The 27,048-nt window shown below is 35.7% G+C and overlaps 2 protein-coding genes across 2 annotated transcripts in view; both read left to right on the plus strand.

Moving 5' to 3' along the window:
* Positions 1 to 27,048, plus strand: part of LOC143901664 (uncharacterized) — a 202,359-nt gene that overhangs the window by 25,432 nt on the left and 149,879 nt on the right. The window lies entirely within an intron of this gene.
* The window catches only part of LOC143901586 (uncharacterized), a 70,327-nt gene continuing 58,206 nt past the window's right edge, over positions 14,928 to 27,048 (plus strand). The window contains exon 1 of the mRNA XM_077414015.1: positions 14,928 to 15,066. Coding sequence (XP_077270141.1) covers positions 14,928 to 15,066 — 139 coding nt within the window. The remainder of the gene's footprint in view (positions 15,067 to 27,048) is intronic.

The raw sequence follows: 27,048 nt of genomic DNA on the forward strand, positions 1-27,048 counted from the left end.
TTTAATAGCCTACACATATAGAAATAAGATGTCATTTTTCTAGGGATGCTCAAAGCAAAGGTTTAATTAATGTAAAATTTATTTCATCGGATAAAAACATGGCAGATATTTTAACAAAATCTTTGGTGAAAGATAAACATTTAAGTTGTGTTTGCTTATTAAATCTTATGTTCAGTTAAAAACACACATATATATTGTATATTCCGATAGAGGGAGTGTAGAGATATCGTAATATTATACACGTTTAGTTATTTTCATGTACCCGATAAGTTTTACCGACCGCTACGATAGCGCTGTATTGTTCCTGCTCTACCGCACGAGCTTCCTCTCTTGTGTGTATTTTTATATATAGCTGCTGCCGCGTTTTCGTGTTACCGGACACACTGTAATAAACACTGAAGTATAACGGACTGTCTTTAATAGTTTTTCCTGCCCAAAAAGCTAACAAAAATTTATAATTCCGATCATGAAAAATGATAAGATACATTTTATTAATTATTTTTTAATAGAAAAATGGAAACATTAATTAAAAACATGATAGCAAAAAATAATTACAAGAAAAGCGCACACACTTATGTGCTCTACGCTCGCACAAAATGCACTGTTTCTCATCACCTCTATTCTGTCATCTCTGAGCACACGCAACACATTATCCAAGTTCTCGCCGGAATCCGACCACTGCTCCTTCTTTAACTTTGATTTTCGCCCGAAACCTGCATGATATGGCTTGGTGACGACTTCGCCCCGGACACAGATTTTAAGTTTGATCGCTCATGAAATATTAGAAATCAACGAAAATAAAAATTTTTTGCTGGATTCATGTTTAGCATGCATTACTCTTCAGAATTACTTATCTCGAGATTCGGAGAAAATAATATTTAAATTATTTAAAATTTTTGACGTGCAAAACATTTTACTTTTGACTTCCAAAAACACGTTTGCCTTAATGAAAATCACAATATGGCATATAATCTCATTAAACTCCGTTGGTTACATGAGCACCATAAGTAGTGTTTACAATATTAATGGCAAGTTCATACAACATACAGATTTCAAGATATTTGTAGTAACGACTCCGCCCCGGTCACAGTATATACAGTAGCGCAACTCTCTGTCGGCACCTTTGATGTTAGTGTTGGCCAAAATAGAGTGCGCATGCGCGAAATAAAGCAGTATTCTGTCTCACTTCTCTCTTCGTCATCTCTCTCTTTCTTACTCGTTTAGTCCATTGAGGTTAATTTAACGCAGTTGGCGCGAGATACAACCGTGTCTGTTAGTTTCAATCAAAATTATGCAGAATTATTGTTAACAATGTACAATGTCATGCAATGCGCGCGTAAAAAAAATGAAAGAAATTAAAAAATATTAAAAAATATTACATATATAATAGATGAATCCGTTAATAATGCAAAATAATGATATATATAAAATACTAATATATGAAATATTATACTAATATAATATAACAGTATGTTATATAAATAAATAAATATATATATATATATATATATATATATATAATATATGATAAATCAGGAATAAATGTAAAATATAAGTATATAACATATATAATATATAGAATAATTTTCTCGCATAAAAGTATACACACAAAAAAATTATGTAAACAATTTAACGTAATATAACACTTTTTAGATTAAATGTATACATTTATATATTTTTATAAAATATGTCACATTTTACAATATATTATTTATTAAATATATTATACATTTTGTGTGTGTGTGTGTGTGTGTGTGTAGTAATAAACTCAATTTTTTAATGATACAATAATATGTGGTCAATATATATTGATAAAATTTTTACATTTTATTTTATAACATATATGTAGATAAATTTTTACAAATAATGAATATATATTATTGGAAACTTTACTGATAATGCTAAGCTATTGCACAAAAGAAATTGCATTAATAATATTAAAAACTTATTAATATTAAAAACTAAATATATGAATAATTCGCGCATTGTAATACTAATAATACATAAACTTCTTCAGCTTCTTGAGTTATGTGTTAATTTAAATTTAATTTTTCTAATATTTTTATAATAAATGCAAAAATAGCTTACATATTATTGTTTTCATATTCCATTGATACTACATCTGTTGATACTGTAGAAACTGTAGTACTGCAGTAAAATAATATGTTTTTAATTATTTTATATTACTATCAAAAATATTTTCAAGTATCAAAACTAGATTTTTCCAAATAAAGAGTAATTAAAACTAATATAAATGAAAACTTACTTATTACTGGTAAACTCTAAACATCTTGTTGGTACAGCATCTGGATGAAGGCGAGCTCGACTTTTGACGATTTTATACTGATTTCCTTCAAAATGTACATGGCACAATCGACAATTGCGGTGAGCATATTCGGGGCCTTTTGGTATTAAATTCAATCTTCTGCATGCTTGAACCCATGCCAACCACCTGTGTATGTCAGAATAATTAATTAAATTACACAAATAATGAAATAATGATGTAAACAATTATTAAAATAGTATTGTACCTATTATGTTTTTTTGGAAAAAGGAAGTGTCGTTGTTTATAAATAAAATTTATACAGGTTAACTTTCCTTTCTATACTTCCAATACACAAATCACTTCACAATCACTTCACAAATCTCTTCACAATCACACACTTTATAATAACACAATTTACACAATTTTTTTCCGACTTTTATCAAGTCACTCTATAGCAGTCTATAGCACTTTAACGCCTTAGGCATTTAAATGTGCCTCTAAATCCGTTAGAAAAGGAAAGACAGTAAGAAGAAAAGAGACAGAAATAGTGCTTTATTTCGCGCATGCGCAATCCGTTTTGGCCAACACGAAATCAGAGGAGTTGCGCTACTGTATATACTGTGCCCCGGTCTCTCCTACTTTGATTTCACTCCTTTTTCATGCTATTATATTCATTTTTTTGTGTTTTTTTTAAATAATATTACTTGCTCTAATAAATATACTTGGAATAATTCTTTGATTTTACTTTTTTTTATGCTATCATATTTATTTTTGTGTTTTTTAAATAAATATTTTTTTTAGTTGTCTAATATTATTTATAAAATTATTTTGTTTAAAAATACTTGGCGTTTTTTTTTACATTTTTAATGTTTTCTTTTAGGTAGTTAACTTTTAAATTTGCAATTTTGTAAAACTGAATGTTTCTAAAAGATGCCATTTAAATTTTTTAAAATAATTTTTTCTGTTTTTTTCTTACAACAATCGGTTTCTTTCATTATACTACATTATCTCTCCTCTCTCCTCAGTCCTATTACTCGTGTCCGAGCGTGGTGACTTCTCTTCATATACATGTGTTGCGCACGTAGATTATACACATTGTATATGGAACCTACAGTTTAACGCCGATTTCGAACGGCAATTTTTTTTTATATTTTTTATTTTTAAGAGAAGTTCTCGTGGCAAGATACTCTCGGTGGTTTGCCATTGCCTTCCGAGAGGAGAACAAGCGAATAAAATTTTCTAGCTCTACCGGGAATCGAACCCGGGACCTTTGGCTCAATAAATAGACCAGTGCGCTGTCTACTAGGCCACGCTCGTCCTAATACTACATTATACTACGTATAAATAAAAGTATTAAGGTAAGGTCATTGAAAAGAGTATAATTAATTAAAAAATTAAAAATTAATACAAAATTAAAAAAAAATATTAAAATACTTAGCGCTGCTAAACTGACCAATAGCGTTGATTTCATTTTATCACCTTTGAATAAAAATGTTCAAAACCACTTTTCCTTTACGTTATTATTTTAAAATTATACTTTAAAGTAAAGCTGGATTTAGCCCTAAAATGGCTCAAAGTGGCCAACCTTCAAAGGAGAGAGTGCAAAAAAGATCGATTTCTGCCCTTAAAGGTATAAGCAAAAAAGATTTTTTTTTTATAGATTTTGACTTTCTGAATACGAAAATGTTATCAAGAAGTTTGTGGTGTATCGGAAATACACCTTGAAAATCGAGCAAGAACATGATGCATAGAAGTTTGGGTTGATGTACGGATGTATCACAAAACGTATCTCTGTGAGTTTTGGGAGGCGAGAAAAGAAGGAGTTTTAAGTGTGTAAAGGAAGATGTAATCATAGCTACCAATACAATTGAGGAGAATTTGGAAATTCTCAGACAAGTGCTTCTTCTGCTTAAGCAATATCATTTTGAGATCAATTTTAGTAAATGTCAATTTTTAAGAAAAAGAATTGAATTTTTAGGATATATAATATTTGCAAATGGCATAACTGTTAGCACTAGGCATAATTTAAAATTTTCCTATTTCTAAATAAGTGTTGGAAGTCCAGCGATTTTTGGGTTTGACTAATTACTTAAGAAAATTTATTCCTAATTGCGCAGCAAAAGCGAAACCTTTAACTGATCTCTTACGCAAATCCGTCAAATTCGATTTCAATAAAAATTGTATAGGTACAAGTTTTCGAAATTTTGAAACGCGACTTAATTTATTATTCTGTGTTACGACTTTTTAGTCCTAAAGCTGAAACAGAGGTACATACCGATGCTAGCTCAATAGCTATAGCTGCAATTTTATTACAAACACAGGATAATGGTATTTTCGCTCCAGTTAGCATATTATAACCAAGCAACGAACGAAGTCGAAGCTAAGTATCATAGCTTTGAACTTGAGATGTTGGCTATCGTCAAAGCTTTGGAAAGGTTCCATATTTACCTTTACGGATTAGAATGTTCGGTAGTAATGGATTGTCAAGCCTTAGCTATGGATAAAGCACATTTAAACTTCAGAATCGCTCGTTGGACTCTTCGCCCCCAAAATTATAAATTTAAGATAATTCATCGTGCTGGCGGAAAAATGGTTGATGTTGCGGCCCCAATTAATTATTAAGATGTAACGATGCGCCCCAAAACCCATCGTTCCCGGCGAACATCAGCCGGATGCTGCCCGGCCGAATATCCGCCGGTGTGTCCTTTATTAATTGTAATCTCTCACGTATAAGTCCGCGAAAGGACTTACCGCGGCAACCGACTCGGAGCGCCGAGCGGTGCCGAAATCGACCGAAGACCGCCAAACGCAATCGCGGCGTCGGGACGCCGTAATTCCCTACCGTTCCGCCGCTCCATCCCGGCGCGGGTATATAAACGCCCGATTGTTACTAACAATCAGATTCCGCCGTGAGCTAGCAACCGATCCGACCGAAGACCGATTCTCCGCTGCTTACGGATCCCGAAATCCTGACACCGAATTCAACCAGGAGGTAGAGAGTCTCTTTCTGGCTCCGCCAAGTGACGCAACTGGGCGGTTGATTTGATCCCATCCGACAAAACTTCGATCCGTATACGATACCGGAGTGAACCAGGGTAAGGGAGCTACTCTCTAACTTGCCAAGGATCTTGGCCACCCGGTACCGCGTCCCGCCTGACGCATCAATGCGCCAGGGTATAAAGAGTTCCTTTTTATATCCGTTAAGGATCTTAGCCGCATACCGTTTCCACACGCGATCCTCACCGCGTACGATCACTGCCGCATCCAGATCTGTGCTCCCGCGCCGGGATTCGTCCTCGAATCCGCACGCCGTATTCTGCGAGCTCGCGCACCCGCCAATCCGCGTTCTCGAGTACACGTACTTCGTTCCGCGTAGCCCATCGCTGGTCGTAATCCCGCTTCGCTGATGTACATACCGCTTCTACGATATTTGCGCTTTCGCTCTCCACGATCTTACTGTACGGTATCCGCGTATTCTATTATACATATATCTCCGCTTTGATATTCGCGCTTACGATCCCCGCGATCTCGCTGTATGACATCCGTGTATCTCACTGTATATATTCCGCTGTAATATTTGCCTCTGCGATCTCCGCGATCAAACTTATGTATTTTCAATCATTAGAATAAACCTTGTTAACTTTTGTTTTAACAGAGTCTTGTGTCTTTCTCCGCGCCTACTCCGAACCCTGACCAGCCGCGAGCTAGATCCGCGCTTCGGAAATTAGGTTGTTTTAAAGAAATATTCATCATCCACATCATAACGTCTTGACAGACGTTTTGTGACCTATAAGTTTAGTTAGTCTCCCTCCTATCCAGAGCACGTTTCACCGAATTGCGCCATCAATCGCGATTTGTTGCAAGATGCACAGTCTCTCCCAGGGCTGCACCCAAAAGCTCCCTTGGTCACATCTATTCATCGTTTGGAGAAGCGTTCTCTTTGTCGTTGTCCGTCGGGTTTCCCCTGCACAATGAGTCTCTCCACATTCTCTTCCCGGCGGTCGACATGTCCGAAGAATGAAAGAATACGACAATAGACGACGCTAAAGAGTCGTCTCGGCGGGTGCATCTCCTCGAGGATTGAAGCATTAGTTCAGTGAGCCGTCCAAGGAATTCGCAGCATGCGCTTTCATATACCCACATTTCAAAGACGTCAATCCGCCGCCTATCCGCTTCCTACACGATCCACGTTTCCGATGCGTAGAGAAAAACGGGGAAAACCAACGCGTTGACAAGCCTAGTTTTCGTTCTCTTTGTGATATTCTTGTCACACTAGATCTTATCCAGCTGCGCCATTGCCGCTCTAGCTAGTAGGATTCTTCTTCGTATTTCTGGTTCACAGCTGCCGTTGTTGTTAATTAGTGCTCCAAAATACACCATATCCTCGACAACTGCGCACTCGCCTATTCGACTGATGTTCCGCCGATTCTCGTTAGCTCGATCCACTATCATGATTTTAGTTTTATTAAAGTTTATGGCCAATTCGCACTCCAGGCTAATTCGCTGGAGTCGTTCAAATAAACACAGTAGCTCCTGCTCGTTGGCGGCAATCAAGGTAGTGTCGTCCGTAAATTGTAAGTTGAATATTTTTCTGCCGTCCATGGTCAGTCCGCCCTGCCAGTTCTCCAAGACCTATCTCATTATATATTTACTGTAAATGTTGAACAGTAAAGGTGAAAAGACACAGCCCTGTCTGACTCTCTTTCTTATTGTACACGAGAAAAGGCCAAAGAAATAGTAATCAGGATGTATGACACAAATTTTAGATTAGAGGCTTACCGGCTCAAGTAAATGAGGGTTGCCGTCGCATGTTTACATTTTCCTGATTCCACCAGCAGGACATTTGCACTTTGCATTTATTAATCTGTCACCTGCTTCCTTGCTGGTATCAATTTCAATTTGTACTTCATACGGCACAGCATAAATACCTGAAGTGCGAACAACCAGAGCACGGCAATCTGCTACATTCTCGGATTTCTTTTTTAAACGAACGCAGAGCAATAACCCCGATCTCACGTACTGCTCTCCTTCTCTCAGAGGCCTTACATAGTCCTCACAAGCTTTATTTATATCCAAAATTAAAAGCATAATAGCAAAGCAAGCGAATCCAATGCAGTATATATACTATATATGCACCGTGTCCGTAGTGTCTGACTTACGCTCGCCACTCAGGGGCGGCAGCGAATCTTCTCGTCCCCAATAAGAAATGTAAATTCCAAAATTTATTCATTAATTTTATTATTAATTTACCTACTAACTCTTATTTAAAAATTAATTATATATATAGTTACTTTTTATTATTATAAAACAAATAAGTTATAAAATTAAATACTATTTATAAAATTTTTCTTAATTACTTTTATTTCTTGAAAGTACAAGTCAGTTTCTTTTAATTCCATCACATTTTTATATTCAGATTTTTTTTCTTTAGTCCAAAAAATTTTAACTGGTATATATTATCTGTGCAATACGTATGATTGGGTGATACCTTAATAACGTCTTAATGACGTTAATAAGACGTCATTGAAATGTTATTTGACATTACTTTGCTACTTAAGGTATTATATTTCAACAATATATTGCAGCAATATTACTGTAATATTTCAATAATATTTCTGTAATATTTTATTGTAATACGTAATATTTCGACTATATTGCAATATTACTGCAATATTTATGTAATATTACGCTATGTGGGCCGTATGTGCAGCCTGTTTCATTTGTTGTTCGTAAACTAAATGTAACTTCAGCAACATTTCTGTCGCCGACTCACACGTCATTAGCAGCGCCATTACCTTAGATTCCAGGGCTTTCACAATTAACAAAAAAGTGCATATATTTAATCGACTACTAATTGGCAAAAATTACATAACTTATACGACGTTTTGACCCAGGATTCGGTCCTTCTCAAGTGATCTAACAAACAGCAATTATATGAATCGCAGTCAATAAGTAAGGAACAAACACTTACTTCTAGAATTTCACAATTATCGCGGCGCAATTCGCCTTGTCCCATGGTATCAAGTTTACCTGGTATGCAGCTTGTGTACCAGCGGCCGCAGCCGCTACCAACGGCACCGGTTTCTGTATTTCGTCGCCGTTGCACACCTTGTATGCTCCCTCGGTTCCACGCAGCAAATTTTTCACCGCAAATTTCCAGATATTCCAGTTTTCGGCACCTCAAAGTTTTTCGATTCTATGAAATTCCATGTTTGTGTCTCGTTGCAAGATTTCCAGTAAACGTACCAGACAGCTACGCCCTACTGCGTTTTTCGTCAATATTCACTGCAGTAGCACCACACTTCCACTTACGAGCAATCACGCTACCATGTTGATGATTTGAGGTACATCAATATAATCACAAACTTTTATTGTGATATTAAGGGGGCAGTCTGGGTCTATTTTGCCATATTTTCAAGAATTTTTTTGTCATAGTAAAATATATTGAAATATCTTGAAACTTTTAAACATATAATTAGTGCGGGATTCTTTAAGCCTTCTTGTTTTATTAGAAAAAAGTTTAGTTATACATTTTGAGTTGATTTTATTGTGAACGCCTACTATCTCCCTCTTTCCGCTCGTGTCTTAGCCGCTAGATACGATAAAGCAAGGCGCAGAACACTTTATCTCAGAAGCGTGCATACTATAAATATAATAGAATTGTAATCCCTCTAAACAATATCAAGTAGCTGGTTAGTAATTAATAAATTTTTAATTATTAATAAAAAATTATTCAAGGAAAGATCTAATTAACTACTTAATATTGCTTATTATGGGGAGATTACAATTCCATCTTACATATAGTAAGAACTTTTGAGACGAAACGTTACGTACCTTGTTTACAGGCGTTTCAGCGGTTTGTTGTTAAAACATGTATGGTCGCGGACAAAAAGGTTGTCTGAAAGGTTGTCCGACTTTGAGCCGTATTCATAGTGTGAATACGGGTGTATAAGTCAGACAACCTTTCTGTCCACGAGTTTACGGCAAAAGGGGAACACTATAGATGTCGACAATGAAATCGGCTCAAATGTGTAACTAAATCTCAGTTCTACTCTACTTAATCAAATATTACAAATTTCCAAAAACAAAAAAATTCTGATTTAAACGTAATATATACATATTTATAATGTTTACATTAATTAATGTTTATAATGTTTACATTTATAAACTTTATGTTTTTATATCGTATTTTAGTCCACGAGAGAGTCTTTTTAGTCTTATATACGTATACTTTTTTCTTTATTAATGGTTATACAGGGTGTTTAAAAATTCGATGTCTAAAATTTTAGGGATAATATAATAGATTAACCAAAACAAATGTTTTTTATTTTAAAGAGGATTGCTCAAATTAAAATTATAAGAATTATTTCAAAATGGAAGATATTCGTCTATGGGAATCTGTCGTCCATGCCGAAGTTGAAGACAATTGTCTGCATGGTTGTCGAATAATTAATTATTATCGAACTTATACTCTTATACACGAGCAATATGGCAAAAATGTTACGACACTTGTAATATAACTTGGTAATTATTCACTTTAGGGGAAACACCTCCGATGACCTTGACCTTGACCCTGAGTAACTTTTCTTTATAACTTACTCGTCGCACATTGCTTATTTAAAAGTTATGAACAAAAAAAGTTCGAGAAATATAACAATATCAATACTAAGGGAAGTAATTTGCTGATATATGTATATAGACAGTACACATGTAGGCGGGAGAAAGGCTGCTGCCCCTCTCTCGCAGGTAGGAGTGGGTAGGCGTGGATCTCGCTTCGCGTGGATGTTTGGACAGCATTGTACTTTCCACGCAAAGCGAAGTCCACCCCACCTCACCCCACCTTAACCCTGCTCACAAGGTGAAACAAGATTTATTATTGTACGGTTTGGGTTCTCAACTTTCCACGCGAACTAAGGTCCACCCCCACCCACCCTTGCCCGTGGAGGAGGGGCGGTAGCCCCTGAAAACGCATGGAAAGTGTATGTGTGGAACCTCTCTTACGATTTCCACATACATATTAGTCGTTTGCCTTTCAATATACTTAAATGACTGTTATATTTTTCAAACTTTTTTTGTTCATAACTTTTAAATAAGCAATGAGTAACGATTAAATTATAAGGAAAAGTTACTCAGGGTTATGTCCTTGACAACATATGTCAAGGTCAATGGAAGTGCTTCCCCTAAAGTGAATAATTACCTATAACTCTCGAGAACATATTAAAATGTTAAAAATTAATAAAAATAAATTCAAATAATTCTTTACATTTTTAGGAAAGACGTTTACAAAGACTGAAATGATTTGTCTACATAGTTACCAAGAAATTGTAAAAATAAACCCACATAGCAAGTATATTAAAAAGACGTTCAGAATATATCCCGAAGATATTCTATCGCCTAAATATATCTTCGGGATACCTTTTGGACGTCTTTTTAATATGCATGCTGTGTGGGAAACAGCATATTGCCACATTTTAACGTGGATAATTATGTATTTGGGTTTTAATTGTACCAACAACGATTTAAAACTTTAAGAAACATGCTAATTAAATGCATTCCATATGTTCATTTGCTAAAACTCGTTTATGTCACGCGACGAAAAATTTAAGCGCAACACATCTATAAGATTTTCCCTCTTGTCGCCTGCCCCGCGCAATGTGTGATACCAACCACCCTCCTTAAATAACTATGGATCTGAAACTAACATTATTGTGAACCTGCGCAGATAAAATAAAAGATTGGAGAAGGTTATTAGGTGTGATTGAGAATTATTTTATTATAGCAATGATTAAACTAATAGGGACAATGCAGAGACTAAAAAAATATGATACCAAAATATGATACCTTTTCCAATTTTTCATTTTACCTGCACAGGGGTAATTATGCAGAAATACGGACCACCCTCCGATAACCTTGGCCTTGACATATGTTGTCAAGGTTGTCACCTTTCTGAGTGACCTTCAGAAGGTTTTAGCCGTCGGTCATTGACAAAAAATTGAATAAATAAAATGTAATTTTCTGACACCATATATAGACTATATGCTTTTATATTACATTCTTTACTAACATAAGCATAAGTTCTCCTTGATTATTTTTTCTATTGTTGATATTTTTTGCATATTTGAAACTGTACTCTTCGTAAATAAGTCAGTATAAGACAAATTTTCATACAGATAACATTCTGTTGAACTACCGAAAAATATCAGTATTGTAAGGTAACGCCCGATCCGTAGCTCAGGTTATACCGACGGCAGGGCGGCGATTCAGGGTGGATGGTTGAAGGTGAAGAAAGGGTGAAACTCGATGAAACGCGTAACAGATCTTTATTCGTTAGATACACGCGGTGTACTTCCGCATGGCTCGGTCGCCAGACAACGACTCTCTCGAGTCACGGTTTGAACTAGTGATGGGCAATCTCGATTCGATTTTCAGGAAATCGATCTTTTTCCTCCCAAAATCGAGTTTTTTAAATTGATTCTTTTCTTTTCGATTTTAGCATGAATCGATTCTTTTAATAGAAAATCGATTTTCGATCTATTGATATGTTTATTGTTATTCTTTGAACAACTTTTACTAGAAACTTTAAAACAACGATGAGCGGAAAAGCTGTACGTTCATTGGATATTGCGCGACGTTATTGCGCAGGTCTACCGAGGCCCAGCCACTAGCCAGACAGACTAGACTAGACACACTAGACACTAGACAGAGGCGCCTGGGGCCTGCCTGAGAAATATTCTAATATTTTGACGCTCGCAATTAGTTTCGTGTTTCGTGAAATGATAGAACAACATCGATCGTATTTTACGCACACAGCCAGGATTATCACTGTCCCGTATACTACGACGAGTCCGAATATTACGTATTATTTACGTAAACATTCTATCACGCCGGAATCGAGCGGATCGCAATATCGCAATATCGAGCTGTGCCGAGACCCGAGACTGCCGACTGCCGAGAGTGCCGAGCCGAGTGCCGAGCGTTCTCACGATCGCCGCTATCAACATCAACATCAACGATCCCCGTGGGGCCGTGGTTGAAAATTGAAAAAATCCCGGTTTTCCACGCCAGCCCTCGAAACTTACTGTACAACTGTACTAGTGTACTATGACAAACTTTCAAGGCACTAATTTTCTCTCATCCGAGGGAACTAACCTCAAAAAAAAAAAACTGCATATTTGCATAAGGTAATTTAAGAAAGAGTACCTTAGTTTCCTTCTAATTTTAACAATGTATTAATATCTACATTATCTACAATAAAATTCAACTTTAATTATTTGCAATATTACTTTGTTTGCTTGACAATGCTTAAGAATCTGGTATCAGATGCATGTGCATGATATATTATCAAAACATTCTTATATTAAATATTTTATATCCTATATATGAGAATACTAGGAATCTGTAACTAAAAACTTTCAGAACAGTGTTCTACATTTCTACAATGCACATTTAATACTGAATATGACTATTGACTATCTGATTCTGTTCTGAGTTCTGACTTCTGACTTTTGTTTATTTGAAGGTCACAGATAAGGATAAGGAGATTAAGAATCAAGAAAGTACATTTAGAGATAAATGTGTGATTGAAATATAAATCCTTTGATATCCTATTATCCTATACTATATCTATTTCTAGTTTCTAAACTTTATTTGCAGAAGAATATATAGGGAAATACAAGTAAGCAAGCAATAAAAAATTTTTCTATTAATAAGCAACACTTTTTACCTTTTACTTTTAACCTTTAACTGCAAGCAACACAAAATGTCCTGTGATCATCCTGCAATGTCCTGCATGTACATGTACTCAAGGGCCGATTTTTATAGAACGGTATTCACACTTCACAGTTCACACTTTCACAGTCTAATCTTATATTTCAGATCGTCTTAAGTCTTAAGTTCATCTTCAGATACTGTGGATAGTGTGGAATTGTGGATCGTTTTTATTGGCTGCGGCAAATCTGAAGATGAACTTAAGACAATCTTAAATATAAGATCTGACATTTGACTAAGATGTTTTAAAGCATGCTCCAGAACATTCTGGATGATTTTGGGTTGTCTTGTGCTATCCAGGTTCAAGAGCCAATCCAGATAAATTTGCATAGCTGCAGCATAACCAATATAACCATACACATAAAGAAATTATTCAATCGCATTGTATACATGTATACGCGCATTTTTAAGATAATTTTTTTTACACATATGGTTAATGTTAATATGGTTATGGTTATACAGCTATACAAGTTTGTCCGGATAGATCCTAATTATGTAGTATGTATGTACCTAATACCTAATGTGATTATATCATTTATGTATAATATGTATATTATTTTGTAATTTATAGTGTCCTTAAAAACTAGAAGTATGGTTTGGGATTATTTTATTCAGACTGAGAATGGTGGCTTTTGTAAATTATGTGGACAGACCGTAAGGAGTTTGAACAGGGTGTGTTTACCGCGCGCGTCTCTCACAATCAATCACGGCGCGCTCCGCGCGCTTACTACAGCCAATCATCGCGCGCTATTACAACCAATCACCGCTCGTGGGGTCGCTAGGCGCAAAGTGTATGTGCACGAGCGCCTCGTAGATGAACGCGAGAAATTCAAACACGGCCTATGTCCTTAGTTGACGTTTACAGTATTAAAAAGAGAATAATAAAAGTATAAAAGTAATAATGTATTTATATGCTGCTATTTTAATTAAATTGTTAAAGCAGATAACAGTTTATGTTTTTGATTAAAGCAGATAATATTTTGTATTTATGCTTTCATGCAATTTTTAAATTTAGTAATTATTTTATTTAGCGGGGAAAGTTGTGTAGGCTGCTTTACACTTGCTTATTAATAATTTTTTAATAAACAATGACCGACAACTAAAATTTTCTGAAGATTACTCAAAAGGGTGTCTATGACAACATATGTCAAGGTCAAGGTTATCGGAGGGTGGTCCGTATCTCTGCATAATTACCCTTTTCTATTACTCCTAGAAGTTTGGACATCGAATCTTTGAACAGTAGAAGACAATATAAAAATGATAAGAATTGTAAAATTCTTGATAACATCTTATAGATAGCATTGTGTATTCTAAATATATTGTAAATATATTGTAGTACTAATTGTGAAATATTTTTAGATTGTTTAATGTATTCACAAAATTCATCAACCTATACTATATTAACCGGATTAAATAGCACTTATGGAAACGTATCCTTCTGGATTAAACTTTGGAATCCTCTTGACGAACAAAATGTATATCAATATTGTCAAATATAAATAAATCTGATAAATTCAGGTATCATAAATCATAATACAATTATTGAAATTAATCTAATATATTTAGGCAGAAGCCAGAATATTATTAAGCTTGCTTCCAATTCCATCTTCCGCTAAAAAGATTGCTCAAGATTGGAAGGCAGGAGTTGAACTTTTGATTTCGAATAATATCAGCGGTCAAACGTATCCAACTATTGATGTTAGTGCAAACAATTTATACAAATAAAAAAAATACAAATGTTTAAACGGTGAAAGCATTAATGTAATGTAATATCTGATGAATTACTAATATATATTTTTAGATGCATCTTTTCGAAAATACACCTGAGATATTACTCAGTTCTAAATGGATTGGCTTGTGGATTGCATGGGGCGGTGGTTTCATATCACTTGGAATGCATGGTGTATCTAAACCATTAATTATGGACAAATATAAAATGGAAAATAGTATTTCAAGTTTATTTCCTGACAGCTTTTTGCATTATGGCATTATGGGCACTGGAATTTTATGGAGAACGGAGTTTTGTCAAAAATGTATATAGTGGCTTACATATAAATTGCAATATTGCGGACCTACATGTTGCATATAAATTATATATATATATATATATATATATATATATATATATAATATATATACAATTATATATATATATATATATATATATATATATATATATATAGTATAAGTTTTACATGAGATTACATCAGGATTGCAACGTTTAGATGAAATATGTTTGTAACAAAATATTATATTTATGAGCCAATACGAGCAGTTAAATGTATATATGTATGTATGTGTGATAGTGCTGAATATATTTTTTTATTGTGCTTTCTACAAATATACTGCTTTTTACAAATATTGATACTAATTGTTAAATCGCTTTGCAAAAGTTATCAGAATCGTGCTATGTTAAGTAATTTTGAAAGGAATTCTGCTAATATACAGGGTATCCAAAAATTCGCGCATGTGGAATACAAGATATATGCTAAGATAGTTCTGTCGCTTTTCACTCTTTTTACAAATTTTTTGAAATTTTAATATGTTGTAGACGGAGTTAATATCCGATTAATATGTATTAATTACAAAATTCTAAAGTCTATTCACTATTTAATTTATTAATTAAAAATAGCACTTTCTGTGCTTGCGCCCTATACACAACACGTGGAAGGATGACGAATCTTACGATTTTACTAAAAAAAACATAGGTTATAAAATATGAGTGTGTGATTATACTAAAAAAAATTAAATCTTTCACGGTTTAGTTTCAAAGATATCACTTTGCAAAAAATACATTTTTTTCCCAAACGGAACACGGAGAGAACTCGCAATGATGATGTGGCAACGCTGTACGTGACAGCTAACTGGTAGGCGCGCGGCAAAGTCAAAAGTCATTTGAATTTGCTATTCTATCAATTTTTAGGATTATGAAAAAAAGTTTGTGTTTGTGTGTGAGATTATTTTCTTTTTTTATCATCGGATAAAAAAATCCGATGATAAAATCTTAAAGACATGATATCACAGAAACTAATTTATTTCATAAACAAACATAATATAATATTTCATAAAAATAACATACACAGCATTCAATATAGAAACAGGTTATAAAAGTATAAAAATAATAAAAACAAAAGTACTTCACAGAAAACTATATAGATGCATAAAACAGTCTCAAATATGTGGTAATATAATTTCTTTTTTTAATTTTTAAAATAATAAATAAATTTATTAATTAAATTATCCTTTACTCTTCTCAAATATAATGGATTATTTTTTGGATTACTTTTTGGTTTTTGTAATCAGCGGCTTATGGGGGGAAGTTTCTTTCGATAAAAGGTGCTCAACACTTTTTTTCTCCCTTTTCCGAATATACCTGCTGTAGTATTTCATAGGAGATTCCTGCTCATGCCATTTTTTAAATAATACTATTAGAAATCACATCTTTAAAATTTTTCAAAGATGGTAATATAACTTTAGCCATCACAGATTCTTTATAAGTCTTACAGATTGCACATAAACTTTCCTTTTTGATAAAAATATGACCCAATTTTTCTAAAACTTTAACATCAAATAATGTTTCATGAAATTGTCCAGGTGTTTCCAATTTTAGCAAATCTTGCGCCAATGCTTGCAGCTTGAACGAATCTTTTTGTCCTTTTCTTTCAGGGAAAAGTTTTCTCAATACAGTTAAGCTGTCGAAAAATCCAGCAATTTTCGAAAAATTTTCAATCATACTATAACTTATAATCAATCGAAGTAAATGAGCAGAATCGAATGGGGTATTATGAGCCACCAGAGGATTTGCACCCAAGATTTTGCTGAAAAGTTGAGAAACTCTTGGAATGATTGCAACGCCTTTCGAGGTAAAAAAGTTACGACTATAGTTTCCCATGGAAGTACAGATTTCCTTTGATATATGTCAGTCTTGTTACTCGAGAAGCATCATCAACATTAATAGGTCTGGTAGGACGGAGATACACAGTAAAAGTACATTCTTCAAACTTGGCTGCTATCTGTAGGATTTCGGCATTTTTTGAAAAACCAGAAGTCTCCAAATCAAAATAAACAATATTACAATCTTCAGAAGACACGGAATCATTAGGCAGTTTGTCAGCAAAACGTTATGAATCAATAAGTGTAGCACTTTCCATACTGATATTCATACCACAATTTAACTGATACTGTACACCCTCAGACCCGAGGACTTTCATGAAGCTTTTTTCATTTGACTTATTGTTAGTAAATTTCTACGACATTTAGTCGATTGTAATTTTGCCTTCATCGCTCTCTTTTTTCTCTTTTCATCCAATTGCATGGCAAAAATTACAGTGTGTTTCTCAGGAGAAACATTGAGCTTTGCATTAACATCCAAAAGGTGCTTTTCTCCATCATTTGTTGTGCAAACAACACTTGCTAGCCAATAATCGGCTGATTTACTAAGGCTGTAGCAACATTTTTTTTAGTTTTATGTGCATCATATTATTTCTGCTTTTATTTGCTTGACTGGAAGCTATGACAGCAAATTTTGCTGCATTTTTTGCATATTTGTTAAATATATATTGCCCACAATTTATAATAAAGATTTTCATTTTTCAGCTCAATTTTATGAGAATCTTTACACCAAGTTCCGCAGTTCTCATGACTGCCAAATGCATAGTCAGGAATGATGCGAATAGTCCTAGCTAGCTGAGCACTTTGTCCTTGATTCTGTGACACTGCATACGTAAAACGTAAAACATTTCTTTAGATGAGGAATGACTTCTTTCTTTCTCATCTCTTTGAAATATTTTTGCAGTGCATACAAATCTTTTATGACATGTTTCTTTAAATGGTTATTGTCAAATAATTTGTGGACCTTCAGTGGATTTCCCAAATTTACTGCTGCAATTGTTGAACTGTCTTTGTCACCTATCAAGATTTTAAAGTTTAAGCCAGCTTCTTGAAGAATTGCAGCATTGTAGCAGAGTAAAGGGTGCTCATAAAAGGATAGATTTCATTCACAATCTCCTTTGGCCTCAGAAAGAAACAAATAGGAACACGAGATGTCAAGAATGTCAACAATTTTTAATTGCTTATAAAGTTTAAAAAAAAATCCAATTTATTATTCTTTATTCATGATTACAAAAAATAAAAAAAAAATTTTAAATTCATACTCATTAGAATAGATTAGAATTCAAAAATTAAATGAAAATCATATGTACATTAACAAAAGTTTTGCTCGACAAAACAACAGCTAAATAATTTCAAACAGCCAATTTTGAGCTAATACCAGTATACTATTATTGAATGTATTAAATATTTTTCTCTGGTATATATTAGCTCAAAATTGGCCGTTTGAAATTATTCATATGTACATAATAGGTCATCGAGTCAATGATATAACATAATTGATGATAACTTTGGTAAAAATAAATCAACCATTGTCGATGAAAATCAATGAGGAAATATTTTTGTTTTGATTACAAAATGTCGTGGAAATAATTGATTCAATTCCAATATATACAATTTACATTCTCCTTGCTTATTGATAACATAACGAAAAACTTACAACTCCCTACATAATTTATTAAGATTTTCTATAACTAATTGTTTCTCTTCTCCAGCAGCTCTTTTGCATGAGTTTTTTGCAACAGCCTCTAAGGCTGGACCAATCTCTCGCTCATATCGTTTATATTTTATATAAATGAGGGCTGACCAAAGGGACATTCAGACATTCAGAGAGTAATTTGTTTAAACCAGTCTCCCCCATTCCAGAATGGACAGCACCAGAAAAATACATTTTTAGATTATAATTTGATGAGATGTGAAATTAAATGAATCCTCCTACAGTATTCTATAAATTAATTCATTTATCCACATAATTTGTATTTTGAATATAAAATTTACTTATCCAATACAGGTTTGGTGTTGACATCAGCATGCTTTGAATTATCTTAAGTAATATGTCTTTTACTTTGAACTTGTGTAGTTTATTTTGTGATTCAATCGTTCTTTATTTTACAAACGTACATAAAGTCCGGGAACATTCCCTCGTTCATTTACCGCATGGCTTTTTTGACCGATCTAATCTCTATCTCTATGTCTCGCACGCACTTATTATTCTCTCTCTACTAATTATATAACGTTCCGTACTTCTCGCTCAGCGACTCGAATCTCTCTGCTGTCCGTCCGTGCTTTCCTTCGGCACGCGCAAAGGCTTCCCCTACTCTATTTCACCTTTCCGGACTTCCTACTTATTTTCATGCTACCGCCATTTGACTGACATGTGCCTATCTCTATTCGAAATTTGTCTGCTTATACTTATTCGAAAATCTTACACTTGTGTAATAACACAGCATTCATCGCACATAATATGTAAAATATGGAATTTAAACCCATGTGTGTCTCTTTTATTGTTTTTCTTAGTGGGATGTCTTTTTTACATTTCACGCGTATTAAATGTTCGGCAACATAACCAATATCAATAATACGTCTGTCTTCAAATTGAAATGTTTGTGATTTATTCTCAGTGAGGTTATGTAGCACCTGTTCACGTTTAGCAGCATTTTCTATGCACATTGCGGTAACGGCTTTTTTTCGTTTATCAAGACTTTTTTTCTTGATGAACCGACCTTTCAAACGCAATTGATCTGACATATGCATTATTTGAAAGAGACAGAACTGCAATGTTGCCACGATAAACGCGCCGCTTCGTAAATGGGTAGTGGTGCATTCATGTATGAGCTGTTTCTATGTGAGCAGGTTTGGACTGTACAGATTTAGTCAAAAGTGTCGCTCCGGTAACATTGAATAAGTGTTGAATTTTCCTATCTACTGGAGACGAAACTTTTAGCTGATAGTGTACCGACAGAACTACCTTAATTAACAAAATTGCATCCGACAAATAGTTTTTGTAGGAGAGCAAGTTAAAGTTAAGAATAAGCGCCACATAGACAAGAGCATTATTCCATATACGCAAATTTTAGGACAGTCTGTATTAATGGACAGAGATGTTTCAATACTTCTTATAGACACAATATTTATAAGATGTAATCAAACTTTTTTATTTAAAAGTACATAAAAACATATTTTATCTATTTATATTAATTTATATTAATTTTATAATAATTGTGCTTATAATTAATGTCTCGAGCTATAATTTTATTCACACACATTTAACACAGTATTTGCTCTTACTTGTTTATTTTCGTCATCTTCTGATCTTCGGATTCTCATTGCAATTATAAAATCTGTATACTTATTACGCATATTAACAATCTGTCGATCGTAGTATCTGTAAGGACTGTAAGATACAGTTTCTAACTTCGAGATAGTGCTCGAAATAGTCAAACGATAAGCACCCTGGAAAAGATTTAGAAAATTATATGACGAAATCTAGATAAGTTACTGCAATTATGTCTTAATTTGCAACAATATTAGTAGAAATTTAAACGTTGGTGCAAATATTGATAAATATTTGCATAATTTATTTTTAAATAGCATTTCAGCAAGATAGCTGCATTATGACAAATCATCTTATTGTTAATAGAATATTTGCAGAATTAAATGTGGGAAAAGATTGTGTAATAATTGTGAAATATATTTGAGTTTTATCCTCCTGTATTACATTATTACATAGCATACTCTATGTTTGCTGAATCGCTGCTAAATGGCATCTTTTTTTGTACATAAAAATAATGAACACTGGTATATGTGTAGGGGAGACCGAGGCAAAGTCGGCCGGATTTTTTCGGTGCCGATTTTTAACAACAAAATAAATCATTTTAGTGAAATATAGTATACTATTGTAAAAAGTGAACCCTTGGCTAAAAAAAATGTATACAGGCATTTTTAGTCTACGTTGTTTTGTTCAACTGGTATAGAGTAAAAACGACAAAGGTGCAAAAATCGAAAAGTCAAAATTCCCGGGGCGGATTCGTTATACCCCCGGGGCGAATTCGTGTCTTCATATTCTCGGACTGGATTTTAAATATAAAAATACATAATTTTGATTATAAAAAATAATAGAATACATTTTATTCATTGTTTTTTAGTATAAAAATAATAATTTCATAAAGAAAATCAATTTTCTTTTTTGCTATCAGTGTCACTGAAACAGTTAAAGCATTTAAAAACAGAGTCTGACGAGCGCACGCACTCGTTGTGTGCTTTACGATTGCACGAAATGCATTGTTTTTCATCGGCTCTGTCTATTATGTCCGAGCATACGCAGCACATATTATTTAACTTTCTTGATTTTTTTTTGCCCACTACTCATCGAAGGCTGCTAATTGCGTGGCATTTTTTTAGGCCGGCCTCTCTTTCTCGGAGTAGTGGTCGATTTTATCGTTGACTTCCTTGATTTCTCATGTTTCTTCCGCTTCGATTCCGCCTGCTCAGTCGCCAATTCCTTCCTTTCAGGCGAGTCAGTAAAGATGGTGGTCGTCCTTCGTTTTCGTCCTTTACGAGTTGTCTGCCTCGGAGCGGCTTTAGGATACGCTCGAATACTTTCAAGCGTCGCGCTCAAGTTCCGTGTATCATCACGACGGGACATGGAAGAATCCGTGAAATCAAATTCATTTTTATTCTGTTCGGCTGCGTCAGGTTCAGCTAATGTATCCGGATCGGCTGCATTAAGATTGGCTTCTTCGGAACCAGCAGAAGTAGAATGGTTCTCCTTATCCGTAACGCTACTCGGCAAAAATTCATATTCCTGGAAAATGTCCGGGTTGAATGGAAAAATTCCAGTGCATTCAAATCCGAACACAATATTTTGATGCGTTACGGCAAGTGGCAGTGCCTTAGTCACGATTCCAGGGATGTCATATCGTCATGGTCCTACCAGGATTCCACAAGCTGCTCCTTGTCGACGGCAGCCGTTTTGCGATGGTACGTGCGTACCATTTTCCTGCAGTTGAGAAATACAATGACGCATTTGCAACGGAAAATAGAGTGAAACCACCAGACCGAGTCCGCCCCGGTGGCTCGTGACCGATTTTGCCCCGAACACAAGTTTTAAATTTGGTCGCTTATAAAATAATAGAAATCAATGAAAATAAAAAAACTACACTGGATTCGTGTTCAGCATGCATTACTCTTTAGAATCACTTACTTTGAGATTTGGAAAAACATTAATACTGAAAGTATTACAAACTTTCGACGCGAAAGAAATTTTACTTTTGACCTGCAAAAACACGTTTGCTTCGATAACAATCACAACATGGCACGTAATCTCACTAAACTCTGTTGGTCACGTGGGCACCAATAGCCGCCTTTACACTATTAATGGCAAGTTCACACAACATACAGATTTCGAGATAATTGAAAATACGATTTCGCCCCGTGTCCGACTTCGTCCCGGTCTCCCCTAATTGTTATATATTGGTGTTTGCTGGATTAATTTTGCTTTTAAATATTGAAACAACTGTGTATAAACACCCAAAATTGAATTGATTAATTTTGGTGCAAATATCATTCAGAAATTTTATGCCAGCAAAAACGCTGGCGAATCATTTTATAATTTGTGCAATAACTGTAAAATTCCTCTCAATTGAATGCTGTAATTATTGTACCATATTTGTGCAATTTTCCTGTCAGGGCAGTTGTATCGCCATGTGATTTTCCGTATCCTTCTCTCTTAAATTATGGTATTGCTTAGTTGTTTTCCGTAATCAAAAGAATTCATTTTTAGATTTTTAAAAATGAAAAATAAAAAATTTTAATCAATCAGAACATGGTAGTATCTGAAAGATACATGCAATCAATGGATTTACTTTTCCGTTTACGACCGACGATGTGTTAATTATCGACCTATGCATAGGTTATATTGTTTATTTAGCTCTAAGTATTACTTAAGTTTCATGACCATTAACTCTAGAACGGTATGCTTTTTAATGTAACGTAAATAGAGTATACATGGGTTACAACCTGCCGTTTTCTTTTTATTATAACTTTTGATCAACTGCGCATTTTAGGGCAAACTTTTTTTAAATCAATAGTTTAGAATCTCAGAAACTTGAATATCTATTTAGTTTAGAAGCAAAAAAAGTTTTTGCACGAAATCTATTTACAAAATATCAAAACAAAATTTTTTTAATTGAATAAAATTGAGGTTTTTGGTTATTTAATCATATTTCTTTTTCTAAAACGAGTTGTGATCTAATTCTACAAGGATTGTAAAGGTCTATAGTTGTATTTTAAGAGGATTAATGCATATTTTCAATTACTTTCAAAAAGTATAATTATTTTAAATGGTAAATGTAGATAATTTTTGGCTCTTAATAACTTTTTATGGCAATAAATAAAATAAATTATTTTCGTGATTTGTCATTTTATATTAAATATTTTAAGTAAGAAATTAATAAATAATCTAATGACATGAGCATTCTAATAACAAATAACAAAAATTGAAATTTGCGTTATTGTACATTATTAGGTAACCCAATTAAGAATTTTAATTGACTATATACTGGCAATGATTATAATCATGGCAACAATTATAATTGTTGTGACAAATCGTCACCGCATTTCGACAAAAATTCTGGTCATTCTAAATTGATGTAATTTTAAATGCTTATAATATAAGCGTCTTAATTAAACAATTAAATTTATTGCGAAAAATATTACCTTAGCCAGGGTTTAAACCTGAAATCTGCCTCATTCCGTGATGGGTGTCGTACCACCAATTCGACCACTGAGGCTTGTGGTAACATTTATCGCAATAACATATATTAAGATGACAAACAATAATAAGATGGAACACCGATTTTCAGTCAATGGTGTGTATTCCAACAGAATAATTAAGTAATTTTTACTTTGCCAGAGAATAATTAACCCAATTATCTAAAATTACATCAATTTAGAATGACCAGAATCCTTGGTTGAAATGCGGTGACGATTTGTCACGACGATTATAATTTTTGCCACGATTATAATCATTGCCAGTATAGTCAATTGAAATTTTTAATTGGGTTAATTATTCTCTGGCGAAGTAAAAATTACTTATTATTAAATAACTTTGGGGTTATAAGATCAATAAAAAAATGCTTACTTAATTTTTCAATTTTATTTTATTACAAAATTTTATTTAATTATGTTTTTAAAATTGGTATATGTTACAAGTTTACTAACGTTAACAATACACTGGGTTAGTGTAAAGCGGAGAATAACTTTCGATGTTTCTTACTCGGCAGTTTTCAATGTTGGTTCGATTATGAGTGCAGCTTAGTAGAGGGCTCTCCAAAGATTTTCTCTGCTCTGGTCCGGACACCCTCCCCGTACGGTATAGAAGTGTCGCAACTTTTAAAATCGCTATGGGTTATGCTAACCCAGTGTACCGTTTTATGGTTAAGAGGATGTTGGAGTTGTCTGTTTTACCGACAAAATTACCATTTTCTTTATACTTATGTAGCGTCGTATTAATTTGACAGAGTCAAAAATGCTTCTTCATAATTGCAGTACATACATATAAATGATTCAAGGAAACTCCGATTTTATATAGAAAACGAGAAAAAATTACAGATGTTGTGACGTGACAAATGTCACGTCTTTCACCCCAGATAGGAGCTCGGCCGAGGGAGGCGTCAAAGATGGTGCCTCTGCCCGAGGCGAGCGGAAAGCGAACATTTAGGTTAGGATTAAGATCTCTTGCGAGCGTTACAGGTCGAGGGAGTGCGGAGCAGATGGCCAGGGTCACGGAATTGTAACGGCGTATGCCGCATCGAGGGACTTACGGCTGGACAACCAGGGGCTTCCGAGGGCGGACGGTCGACGGGTGGGTCACGCTGGAGCCCACAGCCGGAAAATCAGCTGCAGGCCTGTCAGGGCGTCACCGGCGGCACGAGAGCACTGCAGCCCGAGTACGGAGGACCCAAAGAGGGGGACGCCCCGACGAAGGTCCCCGTCAAGGAACGGGGCCACCTCCGGTGTACCGCCCCCGGTCGACGAGCCAAGGCCTGGCCAGCTTGGCCGTCGAAGAACCGAACGATGAGTCGCGGCCTGGACAGCCGGTCTCACGTAGGCGGACTTTAAACCTACCGCCGGCGGATGGGAGCAGTGACAAGGAGCGCCCTAGTGCGGCGCGGCGGTCGCCTAGAGGGATCGCTGGCAGGCCAGGGCGCAACACCGACCAGGCTAGGGAAACCGGCGCGCGCGGGCGCGCGCAGGCCCAGCGTGGTCCCACCGGACCGAGGGAACGCCACTGTCGTTCGAGCCGCCATCCGGCAATATCCAGCCCTGCGAGCCGAGCGACGAGCTGCCGGAACAGGAAGAATTTGTAAGGCCACTGCTCAGCCTGCCTCGAAGTAAGATCGCGGTAATACCTAGGCCCTCCCGGGAGTCGCGTTGGGCCGCGGTAATGTATGAAATCAGCCGTAATTGAAGAATACCGAATGCCATACCGCGGGAGGGCCCGCGCGACAAAGTGATTGCGAGTGCCCGTCTCGGGGATGCGAACGTACGGCCGCTGACAGTCAGCGTACTTGTGGTTCCGTTTCGTGTGATTTTGTTTCGCGTAATTTCGTTGCGGGTGATTTTGTTTCGTGTAATTTCGTTGCGTGTACTTTCGTTGCGGGCAATTTCGTCGCGTGGAATTTCATGATCGCCGTTGGTTAAACCGTGCCGTAGTTTTGAGAAGGGGCTCTCGCGCATGAGAGGGTCTCGTAGTTATCGTTGCCGGTTAAGTTTGTGCCATTTGTAATTAGCTATCCGTGCGTTTCATCGGGATTAATGGCCCACGGTTGTGTCGAGTTTACGGGTGAGGCCGTTTGTGCGTCTCGAGGGGAGAGAAGATCCCTAGCGTTGTCGCGGTAGACCGTAAAAATATTCCGTTAATTGTTTAATTGTTAGACGTAGACGTTTCGAGTATTTCGCGTTTGACCGGTCGGGTAGAATTCGCTGCAACTTATGTCGGGGAATACTCTTGTACGAATTCGATCGGGATTGCCGTGCAGTTCAGCGATGGAATGAGTATCGCGCTCGTGGGGTGACACGTGGCGCGTACTCGAATTCTGCTGGTTTGCCGTGGAACACGTTATCCTCCACATGTTATCTGCCTTAACTAAAATATAATTTTATGTTTTTTGTTATTTGCGTGTGATGATTGCGCTACGCTCCCTCTCCTATTCCAACCGCGGTTAATCAAAGAAGCCCACGCCTGAGAATACTGCGATCTCGTGTATCGTGGTGCGAGGAATCGCACCTGGCGCCCAACATTACATCTTAAAAATACTCAGTCGAGCTACCATCGGAGTTTCGGAGAGGAATATCGCGAATTTTAAGGAGATCTAGTGAAGAAAACGACGGCGCGCTCCTCCACGGCCGGCGAGACCGTGAGGACATCGTCGTCGTCGTCACAAATTATGGCGCCTAACGTGGGGCCTCTCGCCCGAAAATTTAATACCATTCAACAAAAATCGGGAGAGAGAGCGTGCGCAAGTGAATTTATTTTGTGCTATCATTATGTTTATGTGTTTCCCTATGATTTCCTATGTGATTCTCTTGTGTTAATTATATGTTTAAACGGATTTTCGAATTATTATTTTGTGGCCTTGGAGTTTTGGTGCCATGATTGCGGTACGTGGTGCCGAGTGAAGGCCGCTTCGCTGGACTTTGTTTTAATTCGCGTGCGGCCGGTATTTGGAAACTTGAATTTTTCCGTCGTTTCTTGTGCCGAATTCCTGCCTGTTTACGGTTTCGGGGGCTGTGTTGATTCAATTTCGGTTGAGTTCGCGAAAGTAAATACCGTTCGATAATATTGCGACTGGCATATTTCTTCGTCCGAATAACAAGCTTTGGAGAGTAATAGCGTACTTGGTCATTTCGAGTATCGGGAAAGAAAAAAAACTTTGCGTTTGTCTTTGATTTCGTGTTCGGTGGGCGTCATAAGGGGAGGCAAAAAGGACTTTTATGCGGAAGGACGACTTGCTTGAATCGCCTCTCCGGTGGATCAACCGCCTAACGAAAAAACAAGCGGTTCAACATTTAGAAGATCGGGGGTTGGACACGGCCGGAATTCTGCCAACTTTACGCGCGCGTTT

The sequence above is a fragment of the Temnothorax americanus genome, unplaced genomic scaffold, assembly GCF_048541705.1.
Source record: "Temnothorax americanus isolate GAGA-0224 unplaced genomic scaffold, ASM4854170v1 Scaffold35, whole genome shotgun sequence".
NCBI lineage: Eukaryota > Metazoa > Arthropoda > Insecta > Hymenoptera > Formicidae > Temnothorax > Temnothorax americanus.